The sequence below is a fragment of the Neodiprion pinetum genome, chromosome 7, assembly GCF_021155775.2.
Source record: "Neodiprion pinetum isolate iyNeoPine1 chromosome 7, iyNeoPine1.2, whole genome shotgun sequence".
NCBI lineage: Eukaryota > Metazoa > Arthropoda > Insecta > Hymenoptera > Diprionidae > Neodiprion > Neodiprion pinetum.
In genome coordinates this window covers 20661424-20685845 of record NC_060238.1, presented here as the reverse complement: position 1 = coordinate 20685845, position 24422 = coordinate 20661424, and the positions used below count along the sequence as shown (strand labels likewise).

The 24422-nt window shown below is 34.4% G+C and overlaps 1 protein-coding gene across 7 annotated transcripts in view; it reads left to right on the top strand.

Moving 5' to 3' along the window:
* LOC124223540 (thrombospondin type-1 domain-containing protein 4) overlaps positions 1-24422 on the top strand; it is a 100836-nt gene that overhangs the window by 55462 nt on the left and 20952 nt on the right. For 4 of the 7 annotated variants that reach the window (XM_046635599.2, XM_046635596.2, XM_046635598.2 and 1 more), the window contains 3 exons: positions 19943-20012; positions 22280-22431; positions 23755-23860. In XM_046635599.2, the coding sequence (XP_046491555.1) occupies positions 19943-20012; positions 22280-22431; positions 23755-23860 (328 nt within the window). The remainder of the gene's footprint in view (positions 1-19942; positions 20013-22279; positions 22432-23754; positions 23861-24422) is intronic. The other 3 variants (XM_069137853.1, XM_069137855.1, XM_069137854.1) reach the window with 1 other exon arrangement.

Sequence of the window (24422 nt, the reverse complement as noted above, 5' to 3'; positions counted from 1 at the left end):
AGGAGGAGGAGGGAGCAAAGATATTTCGCAACAGTCTGTAATAACTGATGTTTCGACCGCGAGGTTTTGTTTAAGCATCGCGTGCAGAGTTGGGTATTATTAGGAAAGTAAACGATCTACATAAGTCGTATAATTCATCGCAAGGTATACTTTTTGAGAACGTCGCCAGTCGCTGCTGAAGTTTTATTGAAAGATTGTATCCGCTGGAGATAAAAGAAAAGATTAGGCAATACTATCTGCATTATCCGCTCATCAAACTTCCTTAGATATTGGAACTTTGGTCAAGTTCTCAAATTGTTGACCGATCGTTCTGATATATTGGATTGAAGTTTACCAAGTATCGGGGAACCAGGTCAAAGTTTGATTCGGACATGAATCGAGCACGCGAAGCGATTCGATAGACGAATTAAGAGGGTCGTCTAGTGTGTGTTTCGTCTTCAGAAAATTCACAAAGTTTGTTTAAATGTCGATAAATGTAATGTTAAAATATATAAAATATACAAGCGTTAAACTTTTCCAACAGTTGCAAGAAAATCTAGCAACAGTGATCGCAATGAGAGAGAACAGTAACGGATATCAGAGTTTCCGATAACAGCTAGAAAACTAATTTTCATTGTGGTAAAAAATAAAAATATTCAAGAACCGAGCGGTAAACCGGAACTAAAAATTTCTCTCGCAATCTGTGTAGCAAACATTCAATTTTTTCATTCACACCGCAGAGCTGGATTTTTAGCGCGTTTGACTTGAACGTAGTTGGAGAAGGAGATTTGATCTCGGTCATCGGACTTCTGGTGTCGATTGGCGTGTGAGAAGAATATATTACTCGAGTACCAAGAAAGGAAGATTCGAATGAAAGAAAGAAAGAAAGAATGAAAATGGACAAAAGGCTTGTCCCGAGTACCGTATCGTCTCGAAACACGTTCCCGACAATTTGAGACGATGTTTCCGCTTAGAATTCGGCAGTCGAAAATAAGACGTAGACTTACAACGTTGATCCTTTGGGTCACCGAAATGGCAGCTCGTCTGCCGAGCACAATAAAGCGGTGATTGCAGCCAAGGTGGAGTAAGTAACGTGATTGAGGGGCTTGCCCCCTGACACTGACGGGTCCCGATGACAATTAGGTAACGTGATCGAGAGCCGTTCGTCCGGTCCTTGGAACGATTGATTTCACCCTTCATGGTAAACATCGATTTGTACCGATGCGATTTCTATAATTATTTAGAGACGAGACTGGAAGCTACCAACGCTGTGCCTTTGAATAACGATCAATGATCGTCTTCGCCTTTTGTCAGGGGATCCAGCATCCAACGGTTCCTTCGATCATCCATTCACGTGTGATCTGGGAAACTTTTAATTCGTTATATTTTGATTCACCGACTTATTTGGCAGCAATCGTTCGATCTCTTACTAACGGTAATTAAACCTTTTTTAACCGCATTCAGCTCGTCTTTTTTTTTTTGAGGTGAACATCGTTATGTGTCGAAAGTATGAATGACCAGCTCAAAAGCGGAAGCTGATGTATACGTGTGGTTGGAGATGAAGCTCCTGTTGCAAAGAACGTTGTTCACCTTTCAGCTATACGTATGAATTATACTTGTCATTAATTACTGCGGTCGTATTTCCTTTTGTAACGTTCAATTAAATACGAATAATCGCTTTTAACATCGCTTTTCGAGGACGAACGTTCCGGGGCGAAAGTGTTGGGGAGAAGTTCTTCGCGTTCGTTCTTTGGAGAAAAAAAAACAAAACAAAATAAAATGCATTTTTTACTCCTTCCAAATTTATGGGTTCGGTAAAAGTCCCGGATCACAATTGAGAATAAAAAAAAAGTGAGTCTCGTCGACAATATTGCGCACTTTGTCACCCACAACGAAGAAGATCAGAAAATTAAATTTCATTAATAATAATGCCCAAAATTGATAGGCAAAATTGTTTAAACAAAATATTGTGTTACAAATTTTTCGGGAATGTGTTTCTTTCTTTTTTTGGCATGTGAAACGAATCAGTTGATTTTTCCGAGTACACGTGAATTTTTAATGAATTTTGCAATTATTTGGAAATTTCAGTTTTCCAAAATTTGCAAAGACTGTACTTACCAAACTATTCCGTTCGATGCCCAGGAAACTTCTTATTACTTCTTCGTAGAGAGAAATTTTCTATTTCCGTTTACCGTTCAGTCCTCGACTATTTTCATTTTTTACCACAATCGACAAAATACAGTTCTAGGTAGAAAATGAAAATTAGTAAAAAAGTTACATTTGCTTGGTTTCTTTTCTTCTTCTTCTTCTTCTTCTTCGTTTTTTTTTTTTTTCTTTTTTGTGCACTTAATTCCAACAATATAATTCGAAGGTTAATTGTTGTAAAGATATCGGTTTAACTAAAATCTAGAAGAGAAAAAAAAGGAAATTTTGTCTCAGCGTTAACGTAAATGGAATAAAGGAAGTTATGGGCGGAGATCGAGATAGGAACGGATAGAGGCGCCGCTTCTGTGCTTATCATCCTTATTTACGACCCTCGAGACGGACAAGGTGCATCATATGCACCATCGTCGAGGCGCCGCGTCGCGTTGCGTCCACTTCCCTGCGTTTGAAAGGTTTATGAGGATCTCCTGCAAGCAGTGCGGCCAAAGAAATTAGAATCGAGGGGCTTTACCTCTGGGCTCGATTCTCGAACCTGACGTCTCTTCTTTGTACCGAGCGGTTCTCTTGAAAGGACCTCCTCGAAGCCCCCGCGATTTGATTTCCTTCATTTTTATTGGCCGACATCAATCAACTCTCGCAGCCTTTCGATGATAAAAACAAGTTCCCTAGAATCGACGAGTGACGGTCAAACAGTAACCTGTCGCGTATTTGAGAGGTTATGTACGGTCAGGGGGCCGAAAGAAAAAAAAAAAAAAACAACAATTTTTCAAGAAATTTTCGCGAAGAGACATTTCAATTTATTAATATATGTGTAAGAATTTATATACATGTTGGGGGTTTAACATTGAACTTTGTTCTGATATTTTTTATTTGTAAAAATATTGATTTTTCAAGCTCCTCAAAAAAAAAAAAAAAAAAAAAAAAAAAAAAAAAAAAAAAAAAAAAAAAAAAAAAAAAAATGGCGTCTTGCGGTGAGCGAGATATCTCCGGACTGGATCATCCGAAATGAAAAGATGAAATATATTTTGTCGACACGAGGTGTTACCTGGTCTTTAACCGGAGGAATAAGTAAAATATTAATTTTTAACAAAACGGCGGCTTCAAAAAAAGTAAAAAAAAAAGAAAAAAAATCGATTTTCCATAAAAATTTTCGCCTCAATTTGTTCGTCAAACGGAAAATATTTATCGGCGAGAAAAAAACCTTCGACCGAGGAGTGAAAAGGGAGTGATCCGTAAAGCTCGTGTAAAAATTTGATACCGATCGGTTTAACCGTTTTCGAGAAATCTTGCTCACCGACTTTGAAAATATAGTTTTAAGAAAAACTCGCTCAAAGTTTCAAAAGCACTCTCAAACGCTCCGTCGCGTTTTTGAAAATATACGCTTAACTCGGAGAATATTTGTCGGATCGACTAGAAATTTTCTTTGTATATACTTGAATATATCTGTATTAATTTTACCGTAAATTGACGTAATTTTTTTCATTTAATCTTGTATTGTGAAATAAAGTTCGCAATTATTTTCGTTCAGTTTACGGCAAAAATAAGTTGACACCACCTTGTTATTTAGACGCAAAAATACCTCTCACGTTTCTTTTTTTTTTTTTTTTTATCGGTAGAAATCAATCCAACATTCACAGCCGATTGCGAACATATCGATAAGTTTCTTACAGTTTAGTTGCAAAAATATATTACCAAAAAAATGATTCTCAGATTTCATCTCAGTTGTTTTTCTTACAATATTTTTCCCACATCACGCGACCAACGCAACGTGGTAATTTTATTCGCCGTAACGTTTACCGCGTTTGCTGTGGCAAAAATATGTAAAAATTTTTTACCGCTCACGTTTACAACTTGCATATCCAGTACAGCTGTCATTGTCGAGAAGGTCCTTTCGAGAAAATCTCTCGGTATATTATTATATCCACGTGGTTGTAAGCCACGCCCGTTTCATTGCCTGGTTAAAGTAAACATTGGTTTAAGAATTCGACAGAACCGCATGCGCTGCTTGCCTTAGGCGTTACATTTATCATCGCCGTTCAACTTGAGAGTCCTACGTTCGAAATTGAGAATCCCGCGCCGTTGATTTCATCTTTATTTAGGGTGGTCCCTTCACGAAATCGCCGATTCAAAGTCGATGCCTTTTCCTAATTGCTTCGCCAATTTATTAAACGATAAAAAGATTTTTTCCTTGTTTCAAAGTTTTTCGAAAAATCAAAAAACAAAAAAAAAAAAAAAAAAAAATCGAGAGCTTCGGCGTTTCTTTTGAATTGTTCTCAAACAGTTGAGAAAAAAAAAATAATAAAAAAATAAAAACCTGTACACAATTATTTGTTTCGTTTGGAAAAACTTTTCTTACCAAATTCACGGTAGCAAGTTTTCTAAATTTTCTTTTCAACGGGCTGTTCAACACCGATATCCTTTTAACAAAATCAATATCAGTGTGGGAGTCTTGAATGTGATGAAAAGAAGAAGAAGATTTTGAAGAAATTTAAACAACGCGCTGAAACGAATCGAATAAATTATCCGTCAATTTTCTTTTCTTTTTTTTTTTTCAATTAATATTGCATCAACTTATCTGCAACGAAAAATTTACGTCTCAGCTCAGATTCATGTATATAATTTATGTATTATTTTCCGGAAATTTAGACATTACCTCCGAACGATAATAAAATTGTAAAACGTCGCGTCGAGAATTTTTGCTTGAATAGAATTCCGTGACATCGAAGCACGATTTCCGTTTTTTTTTTTTTTTTTAGTTTTTTTGATCGTTGCAAGGTGATAAACTTTTGAACTCGATTCTGCTATCCGATAATTTATATTTACGGAATCGATATAATCTTCACGAATCGAACAGTTTCGATCTGCTTCATATGCTTGCAGCAAATGCGGAAACTGTGACGTAAATACGAACCACCGGGAATAGAAAAAAATAATGAAACAAGTAACCGACTGAACGAATCAAGTCTAATTAGACGCGCGGTGTATAAAATGGTCGGAGAACATGATACGTGATGATGATAATTATTATTATTACAATATTTACAAGGCGCAAGTTCACTGCCATAGCTTATTGTGTATGTATATATATGTGTGTGTGTGTGTGTGTGTGTGTGTGTGTGTATGCATTTGGTAAACCACGGATTGCGATGACAATAGAAACAATTAACGCTAATTAATACGAAAGCACGGTCTGAGTGCAGAATGCACATTTATTCATCAAGACGTACAAGTACAACACGATATATGGGACATTCCACGCCAACCGAACCAGCCTAGTAACCTTACAATTTTTCATTTACTTCAAATTATTTACATGCGATTCTCCCAAACTCCAAAACGGTGCTTCAATTTTTTTTTTTTTTTTTTTCACACCTCAGATCTTCGAATCACGCTGAAAGACGCGTCAGTTTATAAAAATCGGGAAGAAGATCAAATTCACTGGAAGAAAAAAATTTGACAAGATTCAGGGTATCGCTTTTGAGCTGGGAAAATTGTCCAACGTTTTTTTACAAGGAACACCGAGAGAAATTTTTCTCAGCGAATAATCGGAGGGTTCGACGTTGATCAAGTCGACGTGGAATGCTCCATACATACCTCTACATACACATGCATGTAATACGTGTCCAATTTTGTTTCATCCCGTTTTTAATTCTTTCCCGACTTTCCTGCAAACGCTGTTTAAAAATTTTTTCTACCCTATCAAAGTTGACCTACTTTTATCCTTGATTTAATTTTTTTTTTCCGTCCCATCCATTGAGAAATACGTTTACCATTGACAATGATTTATCAAGCGGTAATTATCTGTAATGCACTGTCAGTTATCGCGTTAAAAAAACACTCGCCGAACATCATTATTCTATCATCTCACACGTTGGACAGGAAGTGTTGATTTGGCAAACGGATATGACGATTTGAATACGCACGTATATTCATTATCTCTCGATGATGAACTAGAACGGCGAAGGAAGATTTCACACTGTTGTTGTTACGAATGGTTCTGCGATAAGAGCAAAAAAGAATGAAAAACAAGTAGAAAAAAAACTGAACAATAGGAACGAAGCAGACAAAATCGGTAAAAGTGAAAAATGTTCTTACAAATGAAATAGAAACAAAAAAAAAAAAAAACACTAAACTCATTGTGATCAAATATCAACAAAAATAGGAATTAATTATTGAGTCAATTTTTTATTTTTCCATCTAATCGTACGTCATATTTATTTGAAGATGGTAATTAACAATTCTGTTTACAATCTTGTAATTCGTCGTTCGGTCTTCACATTTTTGTAACGCGAGTTTCAGAATTTACATGCATGTATTATAAATTAAGCGGGACGGAGGAAAGTAACGAAAGCGGTAGAGAGGAAGAAAAAAAAAAAGAAGAAAAATTTGAAAAGGAGAAGAAGAAGATGAAGAATATGAAATCAGCCGCAACGTGAAAGTTAACGCACCAAAAACTAAAAATCTAAAGCCGGGCCTCTGCCTGTTTTGTACGTTAATATACATGCATATATATATACATATATAATAAATCCTTACATATATATAGAATAAACTTATATATATATATATATGTATATGTAAGCCTCGGAGATTCGTTCGGCGCGGTAAAAAATTTGTCGCGGGTCAAAGCGTGCAAAATTAGCGTATACACTATACATATATGTACATATTTATATATATATGTATATGAGGTATTCCATGCCAACTGAGAGGACATTTTCCCTGACCCCGGCCAATTTGCTTCATTATTTTTCATACGATTCTACAACCTAAAGAAAGCGCTCACCATTTTTTTCAGATTTTTCGTCCCAACCATTCTTTTTTCAAAAATGTTACAAACCCTTTTATGGTCCTAAAAAAAAAAAAAAAAAAAAAAAAAACGCCATTTTTTATTTTTTTTTACAAAAATTCACACAATTTCTGGGTCCCAAAACAAACATTTTGAGCCGTAGTTCAGAGTGGAGAATTGATTCTTTGTATTTTTTTAATATTTTTTTAGAAGAATAATTTATCTTATTTTGTACGTATACAAAACATGTGTTATGTTTGTAGCATTTTTTAAAAAAGGATGTTTGGAACGAAAAATCTGAAAAAGAATAGTGAGCGCTTTTTTTAGGTTGTAGAATCATGTAAAATATAATGAAGCAAATTTAGAATTTGTATACATAGAAAATAAGAAAAGTTATTCCTTTGAAAAAATATTTAAAAAGTACAAAAAATCAATTCTCCACTCTGAACTATGGCTCGAAATGTTTGTTTCGAGACCCAGAAATTATGTGAATTTTTGTAAAAAAAACTAAAAGAATGGAGTTTTTCAGGACCATAAAAGGGTTTGTAACATTTTTTGAAAAAGAATGGTTGGAACGAAAAATCTGAAAAAGAATGGTGAGCGCTTTTTTTAGGTTGTAGAATCGTATGAAAAATAATGAAGCAAATTGGCGGGGGTCAGGGAAAATGTCCTCTCAGTTGGCATGGAACACCTCATATGTAACATACGTGCCTATGTATAAAGGGCACGGTATGCATGTAAAATAACAATATTCCGCACAAATAGATATTATACTTGACTGCAGGTCGAGTATGCATTCGTTGTTTTTATATTACGGGGATACGTATGCAATCTCGGTATAAAATAAAACTACGACGATGGTTTATGCAGTTTAAACCCTTTATATTCTTATTCGTTCGACCCATTCGGAAGATAATCGCTGTAATAAATCACTTGTACTTATGCCGAATAACGCCGACTTTACGTTCACCTTTTTATGTACGCACACACACAAATCATCGAAATTGTTCTTATCAAAAGGAGTAGAAAAAAAAAAAAAAAAAAGAAACGAAGATGAATAAATGAAATTGTATTTTCAATGAAAAAAAGAAAGGAAAGTAAATAAAAAAAAAATTAATACCTATTTAAAAAAAATGTCAACGGTATCTTTACCGAAAGATTTTTACAAATTTCGACTGAATAAAAACAAACGTGAAACAGAGATTTTCGAAAGGTTTAATGCATATGGAGAAAAAGAAAAAGAGGCGAAGAAGGAGAAGAAAAAAAAAAAAAAAAAAAAAGATGATACGAAATGAAGAACGAATCGATATCCTACAATTATAATACGATGAGAATGTATAGTGTGTATATATAATATATAATTTATGTTACGAAGGAGGAACGAATTCCATACACGTTATACGATGACACGCCTGATTAGCCCTGACGAATATTGTAATATATATGCTATAAAATCAAATCGTTTTATACATACATATTGTATATATATATTGTTTAAATGCAATAAAAATGAATGGTCGATAAATAATATTTAAATAAATGGTATCGACGACGATGCCGATGTGATATATAATAATACGACAATGTAGAATCTCGCCTACACAATTATAAAACGATATACAGTATATATAAATGCCTAATAATGAACCCTGTGGATATAATATATTGTTATATAAAACTTGGACCTACATCGCTGATGTATTTTTAATTTTAAATACTGCATATACGTGTAGTCGGTATTTACCGACCGAGTAAAAATATCATCGTTATAATTTCAATGTTAATACACGAGAAAAATTTCATTTGTTACCGTAACTAGAAAAATTCAGTAAAACAGGTATCGATGAAAAAAAGTGTTTAAATAATGTTGGAATTAGGAAAAAGGAGGTACGCGTAAACATTTTGCGTTATCGTCGATCCTTTTTTGGTAATCGCAACGCAAAATCAGTTTCTGAGGTTTACTCTACTTTTTTAGTTAAACAAGGCTTTAACGTCAATTTATTATTGCACGAGCGTTAAATTTTCGCAACGGTTGCAAGAAAATCTATCAACAGTGATCGTGATGAGAAAGAATAGCAACGGGTACCAGACTTTCCGGTAACGGCTAGAAAACTAATTTTCATTCTCTACCTGGAACAATATTTTTCGACAGTGGTAAAAAATGAAAATAGTTACGGACTGAGCGGCAAACGGAACTAAAAATTTCTCTCAGTGATGATCGTCGTAACCGTCGCGTAAAAAAAAAAAAAAAAACGTCCAAAATCTCCGAACGATAATTCTAAAAATAAACTGTGACATTTTACTCAGTCGGTAAGACGCAGGCGCGTAAATACCGACTGTGCACACATAATACAGCGTTAGATCCTCTTAAATCGATCGTGAATCAGTTGGTTATACTTCGAAGACGAAGGAGGGGATTTTCTGTGACGAAGAGGCATTACGACGGGAATAAGGTACTTATAATGTCGCGTGCATCGTGTATCCCTTCGGAACGCCTTGTATATACATATACACACACACACACACAGATGTATACACATACGCTTAATTTATTAACGTTGCGCGGAGCGCGTTTCGAGTTATGGACGGACCCACGGGGGGATAAATAAAATTGGTTTTTGATTGGGCATAAAATGCAGTTTCGGCCCTCGCTGCAGGTCTGCTTCTAAACGTGAATGCTCGTCATTGTGATCTTGAGATTATAAACCCGCGGTCTTCTCTTACACGTCCACCCACTGCCAAAGCCGCACTTCGCTGGTATTAAGCTCGGAAACAATACTGTACACGTATATATGAGGTATTCCATACGATTTCGACCTGGGTCGTCTGACCCTTCGACCCCTCAAATCTGGTTCCCGATTTTTCCCATCGTTACTCTCACTCTATCGAGCGATTAAAATTTTTTTTCAAATTTTTCAAAATAAATTTCGACCGCGTCGTGAATTTTTGGTTTTTTTTTGTTTCGGAACACCTCGATGGCCGTGATCGAAAAATCTGCGAAAAAATCCCAAAAATACAGCGTCAGATGTAAAAAATATTGGTGCAAAATTCATAATGTCTGGGCTTTTGCTTCAACCTGCTTTTCGAGCGAAAAAATAAAGATAAAAAAAAAAAAAAAAAAACAGAAGCAGAGGTCAATTCACTGTAGACTGTTGCCTGAAATTTTGTACGCACGGTACCAGATTTCAAAAAAAATTTTCTCCGATTTTTCTAAAGTGTATTTTTTAATTTTCGAATTTTTTTCTCGTAATTTCAACAATATTCGAACAATTTTTTTTTTAACGATACCTGTTTTGCTCAAGTTTTCTAGTTACCGTAGCAAATGAAATTTTTCCCAGCGCACCTCACGAGCTATAATATAATTTTATAAATCCCTAACGCGCAATTATCTCGCAATGAAAAATTGATAAAAACGTATCGTTGCAGCGGCTGCTGAACGCATTTCATCTCACTTCGCACTATCGGATATTATGCTCTGTAAGCTTAAACTTACGCGGCAGGGCGTCGACCGGTTTTTTGCAATTAACATACGGGACGTTAATTTTACGGAATTATAATTTCACGTCATTCAACGACTTCAGGCTATGGCAGCCTGACGAGAAAACAAAACAATAATAATAAATAAAAGAAAATCTCTCTCTCTCTCTCTCTCTCTCTCTCTCTCTCTCTCTCTCTCCCTCTCTCCGTCTCTCTCTCACCGCCGCAAGATGCCAGGGAGAAAATTTTAGCCGAGTAGCATGTGGAGCGAATGCACGGCAGCTTCGGCTTTAATTGTCGACCGTAAAAAAACCGGGGATGAAAATACCGGAGAACACTCTCGGCTAGTTACACGCTTTGCCGAACTCCACCAGCTGACGAAATATTGCTGCCAAATATTTCTACACGCTCACGAAAATATCTGACTGAACGAATGTTTTTTTTTTTTCCTCTCTTTCGTTCCCTGCACCAATTTTTGGGGAAACACCTCTTCCTGAATACCGCTAGTCGTTTGAATTTTATTAAATTTTACGGACGGACTATTCTAATTATCCTGCGATAATTGAAGCGAAGAATTAAAAAAGATAACTTGAGTGGCGTTGGGTAAAAAAAAAAAAAAAAAAAAAAAAAAAAAAAAAAAAAAAAAAAAACGGGAACGGTGAAAAACTGATTATATTCACCGCGTTGTTAATTCGTTAGTCGAATTTTTATTTTTATTTTTTTTCTTCTTATTCTTGGCTTCAATTAGACACAATTCGGAGTTTAAATCTGCAGATGAATTAAATTTTTCTAACCAATCAATAGTAGATATTAATTCGCTACTGAAACGAAATGTGGGATTAATTTTGAAAATCCGTCACGAAGAATAAACTCATTTTTGTATTATACATATATTTTGTGTTGGCCGAATTATCCAATAAATTTCAAGTGTCATTTCAACGTCATTTTATAAATATCGTGTATTTTGAAAATTTATCAACGTTGAAACGATCTTCACTTTACTCTGTATGTATATATATACATATATATATATATATATATATTTTTTTTAATACCAATTACGTACGTTATAAAATATTAGCTTAAAAGTAAACGCGGTGTGTGAATCAAAGAATTTGCAAACATTAAAAATCCAGCAAAAATAGTCTTGAACAATAATTTTGAATGATTTTTTTGCACTCTTGAAACATTACAAATACCTGTAGTTGCAAGTCTCAGAAAAATTGTAATGCCAAGACATTTGGTGTTTTATGGCTTTGAAAATAAACGTACGAAGGAAAAATCATATCTTCAGAAACGGTTTCTCAAAAGTCTGTTACTTAATAATTGAAAAATATTCTTTATTTCTTTCAAAAATTTAGTCTCAATAAATTCAACGTGAATATGTAGTCAATTTCTATAAGCTATATAATCTACGAGAAAGAGAGAGATTGACGATTGAACGTAGTAAAAAATATCAAGGCTTACGGATCTTTTATTCTTCTAAGAAAAGAATATCCCCATGCATAGATCAATACTCGATCTCGCTTGATGGAAGAGTTTCGGTCACGATGATCGAAAACTATCGAGATCGACGCGTGGAATCGTAGATCAGTAACTCCTCCTCCCTTCGTACGAAAAATAAGAAATGAAAGTATAAAAAGCAAAAGAGAAAAAAAAAATAAATAAAAAATCAAAGATAAGAAACGCCAAAATAAAAAAAAAATTAAAAAAATAAAAAAATCATAGACGACCAATCTGATATTAATTTTAGATAAAATCGGATGAAATTTCGTTTCGGCGAACCAGCCGGGCGTTCAGTATCATTGAATAATTGATTTCGACGGGGCGCGTTGAGCATCGCTGTTGATCCTATATAATGTGTATAGTATATACGTTGGCTTTGTCAAATGCCGTCTATCGTCGAATCGCCTATAGCCTAGGTTTATAGATCGGGTTTAGAAACCAGCTTCTAGCCGCGTGCGACGATTTATCACGCAAGTTTACCAAATCTCCGATCATCCGATCGATTTTACTTATCGCAGTAATTAACAATTTCAAAAATCAATTCAATCTAGCGGAGAAGTTCTTTATTTATTTATTTATTTATTTATTTATTTATTTTATTACCAACGTATCTCGTAACGTGAATAAAATTCTTATCGGTTTCAATGCAATTTTCGGGTAATTTGAAAATTCATAACTTTTGTCCTAGCTCGATTTCAAAGTTGAAGTTTTTTAGGACTTGTTGGGGATATGATAGACCAAATTTACTGAAAATTTTTAAGCAAATCGAGGCTCAAATAAAAAAGTCACAGCTATCTGAAAATGGCGATTTTTCAAAAATCGATCGGCTTTTTGTGGCTATATATTGAAGAAATAGAAGGAATTAATGTAACGTAGGGCAGATATCGGTGGAATAGACCTCAATGAAAAATATCAGCAGTTGGTCAAACCTCTACATTGAAAACTGTAGATTTGAGAACCTTTCAAAAACGGGTAAAATTTCGCTAAAGCAGTGACTCGGTTTGAACTAAAAGTCTATTTTTTTTTCCTTGAAAGTGGAAGGTCAACAGAGAAGAATGCCGTTTTGAACGAGACTTTGAGTTAACTAGAAGCTAAGATACGAATTTTAAAAAATTATTGAAAAGTAGACTTTTTTTAAATTTCAAAAATTTCTCCAGCGGCCAAATTTCATCGTATCGGCCTGAAATTTTCAGGATCCTTTCCTTTTCTACCCTACTTTCAAAGAGAATATCAGCATCAAGATCGCTGAATCAAGTTCGCACACTTTCGTCGAAAAGTAACGGATCTGCCCACACATATATATATATATATATATATATATATATATATATATATATATTTAGAATAGGTGTTGGAATTTTTGACAAAGCTTGTGACTCGAGAAAAAATAATCTGACGGTTGATACTTTTGGTATGAATTTTTGAAATTTAATATGTCCACCTGATTATCTAATCGCGTTATGAATACATATTAAATATTCATACACTTTCTGTATATTTATATTACAGGTATCGTTTTTATTATTAAATAAAATTTTTTTTATCATTCCTATTCCTTGTTCCATTTTTGACGTTGTTTTTTTTTGTTTCCCTGCTCGTGCAACCGTATGAGCAGATAAAATCACGTCTAGTTATTTTACATGCAAGACGTAATATATAGGGCATTCTACAAGGCATCAATCAGGATCGGTAGTTAGGATATTAAAATTTAACACGGGAGTCTTTAACTCGGCCACGATACGTGCGAAAAACGTAACCTCGTTTAAAAGGATATGCAATTTTTCAAATGTTCCTATTTTTTTTAGATAACTCTGATTTAGTTTTACCAATTTTTTTTTTTCTTTTTTTTTTTTCATCCATTACTCAAAGTCAGAATAATCTGGTAAAATACGGCAAAATTTTTTCCCGCAGTTTGTCGAAATTGAAGTTTTTATTACTACAAAAAAATACGCATATTTGTGAGAAATTATGAATTATCAATATTCGTAAATCACAATATTTTCCTTACCTTGTCGTTTTTTAAAAATTATATTTTATTCGTCCGATATTATTGGACACTTTTTTCCTCATTTTCGTATCCAATGTTCATTCCTTTGGTTACTCTTTTCGTTTTTATTATTTAAAATCAGAATACGGTTATTTCTTTGATTGAAAAAATGGGACACTATATGTATAACAACGTCTGCCTCGGTTCTTGATACGTCTTAGAATTAGATAGATAACACGAGACAGAAATTGGAGAACGAAATTCCGCTCGGTTGAGTCTTCCTCTTCCCTTATATGCATATATACATATACACGGCATATTATATAATGTGCATGATAAATTTAACATCGATGCGTTATTGACATTGAATCCCCTTCAATGTACATCATATGTATGATAATAATAATGACAATAATAATAGTAACAACAACAATAATAACAATAGTCAGAACCATTATCAACACTTATTTATGATAACGGTATAAGAACAGTAACAAGAACAAGAACACCAACAACAACAACAACAATAATAATAATACGAGGTCTTGCCCGAATTTATTATACGCACATAGGATATAATATATACAATAGTTACAGTAATGTACCACTAAATATAACATAATACAGATATATTCTTCAAATAGTGATAATAATAATTGTTATTATTATAATTATGACAACGGTAACAACAGCAATAATAATAACCCGATCGCAGTAGCGATTCTTTATGTACACCTATATACACACACGCATGCATAGATGAAAATATATTTATTGCTTGAAAATAGAAATATGTATAATTAAGTGTGTCATATTGTACACCCGCGAACAGCTGATAAATGAAACGAAATTGGGGCCAGTTGGACCCAAAAGTCGATCATCAATCATGAGTGGAAACTATAATGTGCCAGGTATTTGCCAGCTCGTCAATTATACTTTTGGTTTGAATCGAATTTCCGCAGGCTTCGTTAGGGAATATACCAGAGTTTTGAATGATTTCGGAGAATTTAGATCCGCGGTTAAAGTTGGTGTGTAAAAGTGCTGTGAAAATTGATCGAAAACTCTGCGAGTTCTCTATTTTTGAAAAGTTTACGTTACCGACATTTTATTGGCGGAAATCGTCGAAGATGAAAGGTGGATTTTAGCCTGAATTTACTTTAATCAATCCTGAATCGATTGAGAGCCTGTAAATTCCTCCGGAATTCAGAATTCAATTTTACAAAAGTCTAACGTCTGGGAAAACTTTGGTGAATCATAAAGAGGCGACTAAAGAACCCGATCGATAGTCACACTACTTTAATAAACAATTTACGGGTAATAGCGTCGGTAACATTTTGTGACGAAATTTGAAGACCATAGAACAACCGACAATGAATCGTCCACTGAGGTCAACTCACTTTGTGTCCTATGACTATCTCATTAGTTAGCCGATCTTTTACAGGCTTATTGTTTTTCCAACTGTGCATGTTGTACACAGTGATTATCTATCGATAAAATGTTTCGTCGTCTTCTACGTTTTAACGCGCATGCGCTAAAATTCTGGGGCAATTTTTTTCCAGGGCGACCAACCGTCACCGATGTAACCTCAAAAATTTTCACAGTTTTCACTTTAAAAGAGTTTCGTTCATCGTCACAGAAAGCTGTGAAAATTTTTGAGGTTATTACAAACATCGCGGCGACCCGTCATCCGAATTTATGACTGTTGGTCACCCTGACAAACGTTACAAATTCTCTCGAATTTTTGGCGCATGCTCATTAAACTGTACAGTAGACAGACAGATGGATAATCATTCTGTGCGTTAGGGTGAGACAAAGAAACTAACCTATCGAATTTACGATATTAAACGGACCTATCTCGAACGGGCAAAAGATGTACCATTTTTAATGAAAAAGAATTTTGTTTGCCCGTTCTTTAAATGCGAATTTTCAAACTGCCACTGACACCATTTAAAATTGAGCTAAAAATTTATCCGAACGGGAGAGATTTTTTTCTCAGTCAGTAAACAGGTCCTTCCAACACCATAAATTTGATAGGTTACTTTCTTTGGCTCACCCTACTCCGTGCATTGTAGTATACACCATGAAGTAGGTATGACACAGAGCGGTAACCTCTGGTAGAATAGTGAAACGGTCACATTGACCATTTTTAATGAAAGAGAATTTTCTTTGCCCGTTCTTTAAATGGGAATTTTCAAACTGCCACTGACAGCATTTAAAATTGAGCTAAAAATTTATCCGAACGGGAGGGATTTTTTTCTCAGTCAGTAAACAGGTCCTTCCAACACCATAAATTTGATAGGTTATTTTCTTTGGCTCACCCTACTCCGCGCATTGTAGTATACACCACGAAGTAGGTATGACACAGAGCGGTAACCTCTGGTAGAATAGTGAAACGGTCATATTGACCAGCGGAGCGAAGAGAAAGAAAAACGCGGAGCACCTCGGATGACGCCGGGCAGGCTGCTGATGATTCGGTCGCGACGCGATGACGAAACGCGACTATGTATTTAATACAACAACATAATATGATGTGTCGCGCGTCTCTTACTTTTTATTTTTTTTTTTATTTTCTCCTTTCCTCGCTCTATTTACAGTGATTGCTACATTGTGTACACAGCCGTTTTCGTTAACCTTATGGAACATTAGATAATAATATATCACACGCATATGGTTCATTCCGTTCCAAATCGATCTGGGTCTGTTCGCTGAGAGAAATTTTTAGTTGCGGTTACCGCTCAGTCCTTGAATATTTTCATTTTTTATCACAATCTCGATAAATATATTTTTAGGTAGAAAATTAAAACTAGTTTTCTGGCTGTTGCCGGAAAGTCTAGTATCCGTTGCTATTCTTTCTCATTACGATCGCTGTTGCTAGATTTTCTTGCAACTGTTGCGAAAATTTCACGCTTGTGCTACGATAAATTGACGTTGAAGTTTTGATTAACTGAAAAAAGTAGAGTAAAACTCAGAAAATGATTTTACGTTGCAATTACCAAAAAAGGATCGACGATAGCTCGTTTTTCGTAATTCCAACAATATTCGAACACTTTTATTTTTAACGATACCTGTTTTAATGAATTTTTCTAGTTACTGTAACAAATGAATTTTTTCTCAGCGTTGGATTCGGTCCGCGATTTTTCATACCGTTGTTACAACTCCAGTAAACGCTCGAATTTCTTTTTCAGATTTTTTGAACAGAATTTTTTTCATTCAATTTTTTTTTTAAATCTGATGAAAAAAAAATCCTCAAAAATCTTTTTTCAGGTGAGAAATATTTACTCCAATAAATGTGAAGAAAAAAACATTCGAACGCTCTTTAGAGTTGGAACAAACGTATCAAAGATCGTGGATCAATTTCATATTATGACATTGATTTATGTGTCCGTATGCTTATTTTTGTGCGACACGTAATTCTGAAATTTAAGTGCTGCAAATGCCCATGTAAATATGCACATATATGTATAGGTATGAAATGAGAGTAAACGGCGAAGGAATTCGATTCATAGTTTGTTAATGTATTTTTTTTTTTTTTTTAATGCTTTCTTTTATTAAAAAAAAAACCTTTTTTTATGGACTTCGGTACATTTTTTTTATTTTATTTTTTTTATTTCTCAGCCTTTACGATGGATTCGTTTCAAACCTGTGAGCACGAAATTTATTCCAACTCTTGTTTTTATTGGTCTCTTTGAAATTCTGTCAATGTGACTTGTTGTGTGAAAATTTTACTTCTCTTATGTTTGTATTATAACAGAGAATTTACGATCGGTGAGTGGAACGGAACGATTTGAACGAATCGAAATTTTATCGACGCTTCAAAGTCATTGGATATATATAATATGCTATAGAGTAAAAATACATTGAAATGCGATTTTTTTTTTATACCATATTGAATTTCAAAAGTTTCTTCCTACTTTATTTAATAACAATTCATTATTAATTATCAATACACATTAACATGTCAAGTAAAACGTGAATTCGTCGTTCATTGAGTGTTAAATATATTATATATCGTCTTTCTTCTTGAATGCATGCAACGAACATTATATTTTCTAACATATTATTATCCAGCAATTCCTGCATTATTAACATATCCTTTTGAGGAAAATTTTTTTTTTGACAATTATTATTTTTTCGATAGCGCCGAATCCAAAAATCACTTCCATTTCCCTCCGTCGCTTACGGTATTTTTGTAAAATACAAGGTGTTCGCGTAAACGAAAAAAAAAAGAAAAGCATAAAAATAACGAAAAAAAACCACAATTTCATCACAACGAACTGAACATTATTTATTATAAAATTTAAAAAAAAAAAAAAAAAAACCAATTTATTCATGAAATGTACTCAACATTCCATGTTTATTTTTTTTTTTTTTGCCTATGACACCTTTTTGCCTGTAACGAAAAAAACTGACGCGATGGAATTTTTCCAGATTTTTTCCCGCCTTCGGTGAGTAAGGGTCTCCGAGAAACGGTGTAAAAGAAAAAATAAATAAATAAATAAAAAAATTGGAAAGAAAAAAAAAAGGCCCAGTTTCTTGGTCGTAGATCGATCGGTCCGCCTTCGTCCCGATTGGCTCGGATCGTCCGGTTCCCTGTTGTTACGATCATGCTTAATAGGAGTCGGTTTAAACTTACGCGTCCATTGTACGGTCGAACAATATGCACGGTGGCCGAACGGCGAGTATCTCGACACCGAAGACAATGCGCTATCGGCGAGCGAAGCGTGCGTCATATTTCACGGTTATGCTCCTTTCCCGTTTTTGTCTTTTTCCTTTTTCACATTTCGCCTCCTTTTTTTTTTTCCCCCCCCCTCACCCGTATCGTCCTCGGGTATATATCGAATATATTCTCCTCGCCTCGCCTCGAGATCCTCGAGGAGTTGGACCACCCTTAAACAGCGCGGCTTTCTCAGACGCTGCTACTGCCGCTTCAATTTTTGCCGATGCTAATCGTGCGCTGTGAAAAATTTCCGTTTGTCGTATCAACTGGAAATATTGAGTAGGACGGGTGTCGTTGAAAAAAAAAAAAAAAAAAACACCAACAATTTCTGTGGCATTTTTTGCTCGCTGTTTGAAATCCGTCACAGCTGGGAAGTAATTTTTCAAAAAGAGAGCAAAAAAATTTTTAAAAATTCCAAATCTGCACAGTGTTATTCCGATCATCGGAGGCCATGTGCTTTGTAAAATGTGTAGGTCGTAAATGAATAATACAGCGACAGGCTGCGAAACGTGAGAGACACATGACATAATTCGCACAGCGCGTACCTACTTGAGTCGAGAGTAGATATTTGCAATTTACGATTTGCGCATTACGCGAGAGTGAATTAGTAGAATGCGTTTACTACGCCGCTGCGCGTCTATAACACGGAATTGAATGCATCTAGTGTAATTTGCTAGGCTTTTAATGCAACGCTTCTGCTATTATGATTAATTACCGCAGCTTCCCAGAATTCTCAACAGGCGATGCGTTATTTCTTGCTTTAAGTGACACACTTATTCTCTTGGAGTTGAATGGTGGCCGGGAATTAGTTCAATTAACTCTGATCCGTACAGCTTTTCGTCTTATCCGTTCGGAATGATGCTTTATTTATCGATCGGGCCTGATCGGTAAAAAATTTGAATCATCCGTACGAACGCAAGAATGAAACATTCGGGCGAATTAGTTCTATTGACTCTGATCCATACAGCTTTTCGTCTTTTTCGATCGGAATGACGTTTCTTTATCGATCGAGCGAGATTGATCGAAAAAAAATTTCAGCGATCAATTACAACATAAGAATGAAACGTTTAATCGATGACTCGATCGTTATATGTATTGAAAAATCTAAGTATACGCTTCCAAATTGGCAACTTGGGTTTTCGCTTGGATTCAATTCGTTCCTCCATTCATTTAAAAAATTTCCAATCTTCTCTCTCAATTCTCAAGTCGATTGTGAAAAGGATGAAAGCGCAAAGTTGCGTCGATGAAATATATTACAATTCTTCATTGACTCATTGCTGCTGTTGTTGCTGCTTATAAAGGAAGAATTTCATCTCTGTTTCAGATTGGTCATCCTGTCTTCGATCGTTTGGCAAACGGTCAATTGCGACGAGTACAGAAATTATCCAATTCAGGTAAGTTTGCGGTGGCAAAATTTGAGAATATCGGACACTCTGCGAAGTATCGGTTAATATCGGAATTTCATATTTCCGATTCGATCCAAATTTTTTATTTTTCTTCTCTTTTTTTGCAAAAGTAGTGTTCACAAAACAAGGCAATGATTTTTAAACAAAATTTTTGCTATACGATCAGAAATAGCAAAAAAACCGCAAATAAATGTGTGTTAAAAATTCTCCAAATATCCAAAATAAAAAAAAATAAAAATGGATATAAAATAGTTGGTAAGATTACTTACCGTTATGATTGAAGGGGTTGACCCGACTAGAAGGAAATATATATATATACATATAACCATTAGAAAAGGCATAAACTGTTGTTATATTTTATCTAAATAGGTATTTAGAGATGAATTAAGGGTATTTACCGGAGGCTCGCTGCTGCGTTTGTGTATCACTCTTGTGTGTGTTTAACAATGATCGTGAAAAGAAAGGAGCATCCGAATCCGTCTCTAATTGACCCGTATGCCACCGATATACCCTACGGATATCAAACGGAATTAGTCCGTGTCATGATAAATTAGACAGTTGAGCCATTACTTCGTTTTAAGATGTCTCGGCAAGGCATCCATTACACGCCCCTCAACCCCCTCCCCCCCCTAAAAGGCTGGGCCCCCGACTTCCGGTCCAGACTCGTATTAATCCACAGTCGCAAAGAGAAAGAGAAAGAGAGAGAGAGAGAAGGAGAAAGAGACAGACGGGGAAAATGAGAGAAGTGATTTTAAAACAAAAGATGACGGTCGAATCATTTTCGTCCAAGCATCCAATTCTTCGTTTCTCTTGTACCGCAAATTTAATCGATTCAATTTCTCTACCCATATATTCTTCTTTTTTTCTCTCTCTCTCTCTCTCTTTTAACGTTTTTTTTTTTTTTTTTCTTTCACAATCAAAATTTACCATAATTTAGTGCCGATTTCTTTTCATACATTTCATAGGATCAAATCTTGGAGTGAAGAATTTTTAACGATGATTAGGTGTGAAAAAAAAACAACGTTTTAATTTTATTCGAGGGGTCTTTTTTTTTTTTTTTAAACGAACTTAATGTGTTGGAAATCAAATTTTACAGCGATAGAAATATTAAACTACTTAAATCTTGTTGGAAATAAGAAGGAGTTAGTCGAGATGGTTTCATCGTTGTAAATCATTGGGAATCACTTGACGAATCGCGATACGATTGCGTTGAAGAAATCGCGCGGTAATCCGTGGTGGAAATCATGGAAATCGTCGTAACAACTTGCTACTAATTTCTGTCTTATCATATGCGATTTCACTGATTTCCGATTATCATCCAGTGTTCTAAATGATTTCCGGTAATTTCCCGTGATTCATTTGGAATCATATTGATCTGATTTCCAAGCAAATGTGCTGCCACGATTTTATTCAATGTTCAGTTGATTCCAATTTTAGATTAAGGAATATAAGTCACGTAAGCCGAATAATAATACTTAATGGCGAAAGTTTCATCAAATGCAACAGTTGTTGAGAGAAAAAAAATCACTGTTTTCTAGTTTACGCCGTGATTTTCATTGATTTCCGATGATTACCCAGAGTTCTAAATGATTTCCAGTGATTACCTGTAATTCTATCCAATGTGGAAGTGACTAAAAACCGTTTGGACCGTTCGGTAATCATTTTAAATCAATGAAAGTCGCACGATGAGGTGGAAATCAGTATAAATCACTAAAAATCAATGTTACGGTGAATTTGAATCATGTTGATTTGATTTCTGAGCAAATACAGCGCCACCATTTTATTTCGTAATTCGTTCCAATTCATTTTTAATGAGAAATTCACGTGAGTCAAATAATAATATTTAATGGTAATAATTTACCAGGCGCATCAGATCTTTCAAGAAGAAATCACTGATTTCTATTTTACGCCGTGATTTCCATTGATTTCTAATGATTACTCAGTGTTTTAAATGATTTTCACTAACTTTTTCCGATACTATCCAATCCCGAAATTACTAAAAACCGTTAAGATCGTTCGGCAATCATTTTAAATCAACAAAAATCACACGATGAGGTGGAAATCAATATAAATCACTAATCGCTAAAAATCAATGTTTCGATGAATTTGAATCATGTTGATTTGATATCCAAGTAAATACGGCGTCACCATTTCATTCCTTAATTCATAGAAATTCATGTTTTATTAAAAAAAAAAAACGTCACCTAAGCCGAATAACAATACCTAATGGCAGTAATTTATTATTTTTGCTTCAGGTGCATCAGATGTTTCAAGAAAAAATGCTTCGCAGTTCGGAAAACATGGAACGAGTCAGAGGGAATTGGGGAAGCTGGGCTGCGTGGTCAGATTGTTCTCGATCCTGTGGGACCGGGATACAGTCGCAGGCTAGAGATTGCGTTCCGATGCGGTACGGTTTAAACTCGTCCTATTACATACATATACGGATCATTCCACGCCAATTCAAAGAACGGTTTGACCGTGAAATTTTTTTACTTCACCAAGGATTTTTACTGCGTTAGTACGACACCTAAAAATCTTGGGATAAAAATTTCAACATTTCCTTAATCACTCGTCTTTACCCTACGATTTTTTAAACTCGTCTCAAAAACACGCAAATTGATGTTTATGAAACTACAAAAAAAAAAAAATTAATAACAAAAATTACATTCGGTTTTCAATGTGAAACATTTTCACGCAAAATTCAGAAGTGGGACCTGGGTTTTTGTTTTCAATTTCTAAATAATTGTTTCCTATCTTTTTTTAATTCGTTTCTTCTATTCTCATACCTATGTTAAAAATCTGTTACAATGCGTACCGCATTTTTTTTTTTCTTTATTGCTACTCTGGTTCTAAAACACATTCACAATTTCTTCGTAATTTTATAATAGATTCTTAACGGGTCATGAAAATAGTAAAAACGATTGAAAAATGATTAAAAAAAAAAGAAAAGAACCTAGAAAAGAACGAGCTCGCACTCTGAATCTCGCGTAAAAATGATTCATTTCGTCTTTTCTTTTCTTTTTCTCGTTTTCTTTCTTTGTTTCTTTTTTTTTTTTTTTTTCTTGTTTCATAAAAATAGATTTGAATGTTTTTGAGATGGATTTTACAAAATCACAGGGTGAAGACGAGTGATTGAAAAGATTTGTAAATTTTTTTGGAAACTTTTTAAGAGTACCAAAGTAGGAAAAATCCTTGCTGAAATTGAAAAATGTCCCTGTCAAGTGTTTACCGAATTGACGTGGAATGTCCCGTACATAAATATATACATTTTTTTTTTTTTTTAATTTATAATACAATTGTCCCAAGATTAAAACTCTCATCCCTATATTTTCTCTCTTTTTTTCTCTCTCGTGTATCGTAATTCGTGATTTTTCTTACGCTTATAAGAATTAACAAATATTGATTATAGAAACTTATTATTCGTTTTTCCCTTGATCTTCTTCAGCTTGTAATTCAAAGTTAATTACCGTTTTCTTTATCGATTGTATGTTTTAGCATAGATCGAAAAAAAAAAAAATTTCAAATATTATGCATAACGAAATCTTACAAATTTGGTATATTTGAAAAACTTCCAAATATTGTTATTATCAAATACAGAACTTTCCGATATCCATTCTACTTCTTGACAAAAAATACAAGTTATTAACCCCAGTAATCGCGAGTTTTTCACCGTCAATTATTCCATCTTACTAATTTGTTTACATACATGTAATAATAAACGTAATTTCAGGGGTTATTTGCGGAAACGCAGCATCGCCAGTATCGAGGGTCAGAGATCGGAAATCAAGCCGTTTTGCATCGGGACTTACAAACGATATCACGTCTGCAATACTCAGGTAATAAACGTTTAAAACAAAATTTATTTTCCTCATAAAACTAATTATATTTTATTCTATTAATTAATTTCTTCGCAACGACGAAAAAATTTACATTTTCATTTGTACAGTTTCATTTTCTATTTCCGTAATAACATGATTACACAATTACGAATACAAAAAAACAGATTTCAAGACAAATGTGACAACTCTGCGTTTGGCAAAAAAAGTGATCAATTAATATCGCTGATTCGGTAATTAATTTATTGCGCGACACGATAATCGTATACATGTATACACACGTTTAGGGTGGCCCTTAATATCGATAAAAATAAACATGTTTTTCTCTCACCCCTCAAATTGACTCGGAATACTAAAAAATTATTTTCTAAAAGTGAAATCCGCTCTTAATTTTAATATCAACAAACTCGAGGAGTTAAAATCGATTACTTTTCATCAATTTTTTCAATAATCTGCACGTAAACAATGAAGTAACGTTATGCGACAACTTAAACTAATCTAAAAGTAATTTTACCGCGTTCCGGACATTTATCTGAATTTTGTAGAGAAGCAGAAATAAGGA